General features: G+C 38.3%; 1 protein-coding gene across 3 annotated transcripts; it reads right to left on the reverse strand.

Moving 5' to 3' along the window:
• Nucleotides 1–2,719: 2,719 nt before the first annotated feature.
• LOC148096733 (uncharacterized) lies at nucleotides 2,720–5,402 on the reverse strand. 3 transcript variants are annotated; one of them, XM_087835381.1, is made up of 3 exons: nucleotides 4,058–5,402; nucleotides 3,904–3,968; nucleotides 2,720–3,196 (listed from the first exon to the last, which is right to left on the reverse strand). In XM_087835381.1, exon 1 carries the CDS (start codon nucleotides 5,376–5,378, stop codon nucleotides 4,470–4,472), a length of 909 nt encoding a protein of 302 aa, XP_087691507.1. In that variant the 5' UTR covers nucleotides 5,379–5,402; the 3' UTR covers nucleotides 2,720–3,196; nucleotides 3,904–3,968; nucleotides 4,058–4,469. The 3 variants fall into 3 exon arrangements, with proteins under 3 accessions (XP_087691507.1, XP_087691505.1, XP_087691506.1); XM_087835379.1 differs by having other exon boundaries at nucleotides 3,904–5,402; XM_087835380.1 differs by having other exon boundaries at nucleotides 2,720–3,211; nucleotides 3,904–5,402.
• Nucleotides 5,403–5,646: the final 244 nt, after the last annotated feature.

The raw sequence follows: 5,646 nt of genomic DNA on the forward strand, positions 1-5,646 counted from the left end.
CAAAACTGAGTGTCAACAGCATCTCCAAAACACTGTGGAGGATATATCATGTTTAGGGTTCCATTTAAGCCAGTGATGTTGGGGATGTCAAAATTAATGAAATTATGTGATAAAAAAAAAAACATACAATGGAACACACGATGGAGTGTGTTCATTCACATGGAGCGTGTGTCAATTCAGTGGTGAATTGATAGAAAATGGAACAAAAGACAGCCAATATCTAATAAAGAGCTTTGAATGTCCTTCAAGGAGCCTGGACAACTTTCTTGAAGACTACTTAAATAAATTACAAAAAAGGTTGTTTAGGAGACTTCAGGCTATTTTCCTAAGTGTTTGGCTCAAAACATTTGCACAACATACTAAAAAAAACCAACCAAACAAACAAACAAACAAACAAACAAACAAAAAACAACCTAAAAACTAAAAAAATATTAATTAATCAATGTACATTTTCTGACCATGGGACAATTCTCCCAATTTTACATAATGGAAAATTATTTTCTGTTGTTGTATTTAATCTTCCAAGAGAAAAATAGAAATAAAACCTCAATATCTGGTTTAAATGTTGTAAGATATGTAAGGCTAGAGAAATTCGAACAGTGTCTCATTCATATTAGGATCCAGTCCTGTGTGATAAGGTGTCAGGCAACCATGCACCAACATAGTTCTACCATCTGGGTGCAGCCAAGACAGCTACAACACCAAAACAGCAAGGCAGTGCTTTTCCTTCTATTCTCTGGTTGAACCTGTCATTCCTACCTAACAGTTTTTTCTGAGTTCATTAAAAGTCCCTTTGACAGCAAGTGAAGAGTTGCAAAGATACAATAGTATATTTAAAAAAGCACAGATTAATACAGATAAATAATTTTGATTCTGCTGAAAATTGGTAATTGCATGGTAATAACTTAGAAATTACCACATTATTACGCTCTTGTTTCCCCTTGTTATCCTACTATTATCCCTTTATTACTGAGCTGTAATAGAAAGTGCTACCCAGATATTTTTTTTTTATTTCATTTCCATTCAGAAACAACACAAATAGAAATTTGTTTATGAAAGCATTTGTTTACATACAGAAAAAGCAGGGACATTAGATCAGATTCACCAAGTGCTCACCTAAGATGCACAGAGAGACACAGCCTAATGACGAACAATGTTGAAACAATGGAATTATAGTTGCCCTTTACTGCCAAGCATTTGCCAAGTTGTTTGTTACATCATAATGAGGAAAAATACCAAGGTAAAAAACATAAAAGCAGAAAAGGAAAGTTGCGATGCTCAAATGAAACATTCTCCATCTTACACTCGGATTCAGTGCAGCCGAGTGTAGTTTATGTAGTGTCTGAAAAAAGCTGTTTTAGCTCATCACCCTTGCTTGACCAGCTACCCCGCACAAACATAAGGTTCGAGAAGCATGTGAGTGAGGCTTCTGTGCTTACGGCTGGACTGGCGTACCTGAAATAACTATTGGGAACTGACATACTTAAAGGTGTCCACATGTCTACTTCAAATTATCTAAGATACATATTAATACCTGCTGTGAAAAGGGACCTTTGTCTCAATCGTGACAGCAACCCAACACTACATCAGACTTTTTTATGGTCTCTCACTGACTCTATTTTTCTTTTGCCTGGCTGTTCCTTTTATGTCTATCACAATGTTACTTCACCACTTTTTCTCTTCTCTCTCTCTGTCTCCAGATAATTCTCATAAGTCCCTGACTCAGACACTCAAACACAGCATTCATTAATGAAGAACAATTTCAAGCTTGCCATCCTTCAAATGATGATGCGTTTTCCAAGAATACAAAACATGGAATAAAATGCAATCTGTGCGTATGGAGGTAGATTTCAAAGCATCGCTTCATTAACGTAAATACCTAAATTAAATTATTTTAGAAGAATTTTGACTTTTCCTAAAGTGACCAGAAATAAACAAAAACTTAAATATTGCAGCAATTTATGGAGTTCAACTACAAGAGCTACAAATGTTTGTACCTTGAAGCTGTTCTGGGTCAAATTTGATCTGTATTTTTTGAGATAAATTTTGGTTTCCGCCAGTGTGAATCAAATTAAAGACGATGCTAGTTTTAGGGAATCTTGAAACTGTGAAACTGTACATGCTGTCTCCATGTCCATTTATTATGGTGGTGTGATAGAGGTCAACGGGAACTTTGACATTGTTATGAGCACCGTCTGGTCTTTGAAAGATCATGGGGAAATCTTTGAACAGTGAAAAAATAAAACAGCAAAGTAGTGATCAAATATGGTGCTCATAAAGAACAGAGGTTATGCAGAGGTCAGAGGATGTCTTGAGAGATGGTGCCATGACATAAAAACAAGATCTGAAATAGAGTGGCACAGTAGTGGGGTAGTTAACATTGTTTCCTCACAATAAAAAAGGCTCCAAACCTGGCCAGGCCAAATCCTGACTGGGGCCTTTCTGTGTGAGGTTTCCATAAAATCTGGAGTGGGCATCCTCCCACAGTCCCAAGACATACATGTCAGGTTAATTGGTGATGCTAAATGGGCCATGTATGTGAGGCAGGGAAAGTCCTTGAAGTATATAGAACAAAGCACTGGAACAAACGTGTCTGGAACAAACACAAGGTTTCCTACCACTGTTTTGAATGACCAGACTTGTTTGGAATAAACAAGTGTTCTAATTGTTAATTAATAGTGAGTTAATGTTGCTAAATTTCTATGGTAGTGTAGCCAAGTACAGGATAGGGTAGGGAAAGTTAAAGTAAGATGGAGAGATTGGGCCAATAGCTAGATTCGTAGGAGGGAATAAGTGAGTTGCGTGGAGAAGAATGACTGGAGCCACAGGTAAAGTTGCTATGAATTGTATTAAACTATTTAGCAACAATTTAACAGCATTTCATGAACAGAAATGAAAACATAAAATAAAATACAGTGACAGCAATAATAATAACAATCAGGGTCCTATCTGAGCTCAGATATGTCAGTCTTGCCGGCTTAATAGTCAGTGTTCAGTCAAGTCAAATCCAATAGGTCAAAAGTCTGTGATTGGTGCGATTTCGTCCTACCGCACTGTTGCAATTGTTCGTGAGAGAAGAGCAACCTGCCCTTCTGGGCCAACTCGGAATGGCTGTGGTTCGGTTCAAAGGGAAAGGCTCGCCATCTTCCTCGTCAGGAAGAAATCCAGGTCTCACGATCCCATAAAAAAACCTAGCCTGTAAACAACAGGACTATTACTAATTCAGTTCACACTCTAATGATATACATGGCCATATGTGTAAATAATGCAAGTGCTATAACAAAACAAGCACAAAACATTAATTCTAATTTCTAACTATAGTCTATACAGTGCATCTTCATCATGAATGCAATCTTTAAATCACAATCAGCTTATTCATCAAGGTACACATTTCTATCAGAAATCAGAAATAAACCATAAACTATGGTAGATTATTTTTTTACAGTATTGCCCTTTAACTGAATTACAGGAGCATTGCTTTACACTGCATAGCAATGAAGCAATTTATTATTTACACTCAATGTACATAATAAAATTACCAAAAGAATATACAAAAACCCACAGGCTGTAGTTTTACAGTATGTGGTAACGTATCAGCACAGTAAGAATACACACGGACATCTATCCAGTGCCGCTCGAGCATCAAATGTAACAAAAATAAAGTAAATTCATGACCTTTAAGATCAAAATTAACTTATTCCATCATCTTATTTTAGTGCATTTAATATTCAACAAGTAATACTAGAATATCATCAGCACACAAGCTGAATGCTCAGAATGGCTGAACTCCGTGGGAAACCCCGTGTGTTCTCCCACAGTGAAAACGTGGTCAGCTACAGCTATAAGCACCAGGCTAGTTAGCTTTTCAATTAGCCTGATTCGCCCAGTCCCAGTTTAACTCACCAGCACACTTCTAATGTTCAACTCTCAGAGAGGATCTTGTCCACTTCATCCGCTCCCGTGCAGATCTACAACATTGAAATTGGGCCATTATATTCCCCGTTAACTTCTTGTTAGCTTTTTAGCTTCAAGGTTAGCTTAACAGCTTCTGACTCACCGCGATGGTTTCAAGGTCCAAAATGTTCACAACAAATCAGGTCCGTTTCTCCAAGGTCCATGCAGATCTCCAGTATGGATATTTGCTCAATTTATCAAGTTAATAGTTATTTTTCAGCAAAAAGCTTGGCGGTGAAAATCAGCGATGGTCTCATGCACCTCCGTCTCTCTCTGTGTCTGAGCACGTGACGGTACAGAGCAGGGGAAGGCGGGGCTTGTTCCTTCCTAACCAGTAGGGGTGTTAAATATACTCTTTGGGTTTTATTCTTATATTTATAGTATTTATCTTTTATTATTGATTTACTTTTGATCAACTCAGTGATTAACAGAGTAATGATGAATCACAATTAACAATAACAATGTTGTAGTGCGTTACTGAGTTGTGTAAACTCACTGGGTTACATCCTCCCCCCTTAAATCTCATGCACGTCCCCGTGCATGGCTCTAGAGGAATAGTCAACATCATGAGCAAGGGAGTCGATGAAAGCTTTGTTCAATCCTTGAAAGAGTGATTTAACCACTGTTACTAGTGGGTTACCTAGCTGAGGATAAGTGAGTCTTTGGGACGGTTGGCAAATTCTTTCAGATCTTCTGATCTGTGTTTCTGTTTGCAAGGTCTCAGGTTCATCATCGTTTTCAACTTGTCTTTCAGGTGAAAGTTGATGAGTTGAGTTCTCTGACAACAGTGAATCTGACAAACTGGTCAACAAAACATTTTTGTCTTTTCGAGTGTCTGTTTCAGACTCACTTGGTGTGTTGTTTTGTAGGCTTGTGTAACTTTCACTTGGTTGTAAATTTGCTTCACTTTCACGTTCTGTCTGATGTAGGTCTGTTTCACTGTCCATTTGAGGTAAGTTGGTGTCAGTTGAACTTCCAATTTCACCTTCAGGTAAGTATGTTTCAGTTTCGTTCTCAGTTTCCTGCTCAGGTAAGTATGTTTCAGTTTCGTTCTCAGTTTCCTTTTCAGGTGAGACTGTCATGTCCGGTAATGTGTTAGGTTGTTCGTTATCATTTACAGGATATTTGTTTTGTTTGAATCCTTGTGTTGGCGGCATGGCACATACTTGGTAGAAATGTCTGTCTTTCACTTGTGGAGGTTCAGGGTAATAAAACTCATCTTCCTCTTCCTCAAGTGTTTGGTCGGAGTCAACTTCCAAAGCTGAACTTTGTCTTGTGCGTGGTCTGTTAGTTTTTGTGACTCGCTCTGGTTCATGCTCTGTTGGTGAGAGAAATCCACAGGGAAGTAACAGATCTCTGTGGAGTGTTCTGTTGGGTCCATCTCCGTTTTCCGGTTTTACAGTATATACTGGTAAGTTTTCCATTTGTTTGGTGATGATATATACCGTTTGCTCCCATTTGTCCGTTAATTTGTGCTTCTCTCTCAGGCGGAGATTTCGAACCAAGACTCGGTCTCCCACATGTAGTGTGGATTCACGGATGATTTTGTCAAACTGTTTCTTGTTTTTGTCAGCTACTTTCTGGGAGTTTTTGATGGCTATTTCGTAGCTCTGTTCGAGGTAGCTTTTCAACTGCTTGACGTATTGAGAATGAGTCAACTGTGGCTTGTTTGGCTGTGGCAGGCCAAAGGCA

Source organism: Neolamprologus brichardi, chromosome 22 (genome assembly GCF_056152115.1).
Source record: "Neolamprologus brichardi isolate AB-2024 chromosome 22, ASM5615211v1, whole genome shotgun sequence".
Taxonomy (NCBI): domain Eukaryota; kingdom Metazoa; phylum Chordata; class Actinopteri; order Cichliformes; family Cichlidae; genus Neolamprologus; species Neolamprologus brichardi.

Coding starts and splice junctions, on each gene's coding strand:
- LOC148096733 (XM_087835381.1), bottom strand. CDS start 5,378: ATGGAAAACTTACCAGTATATACTGTAAAACCGGAAAACGGAGATGGA.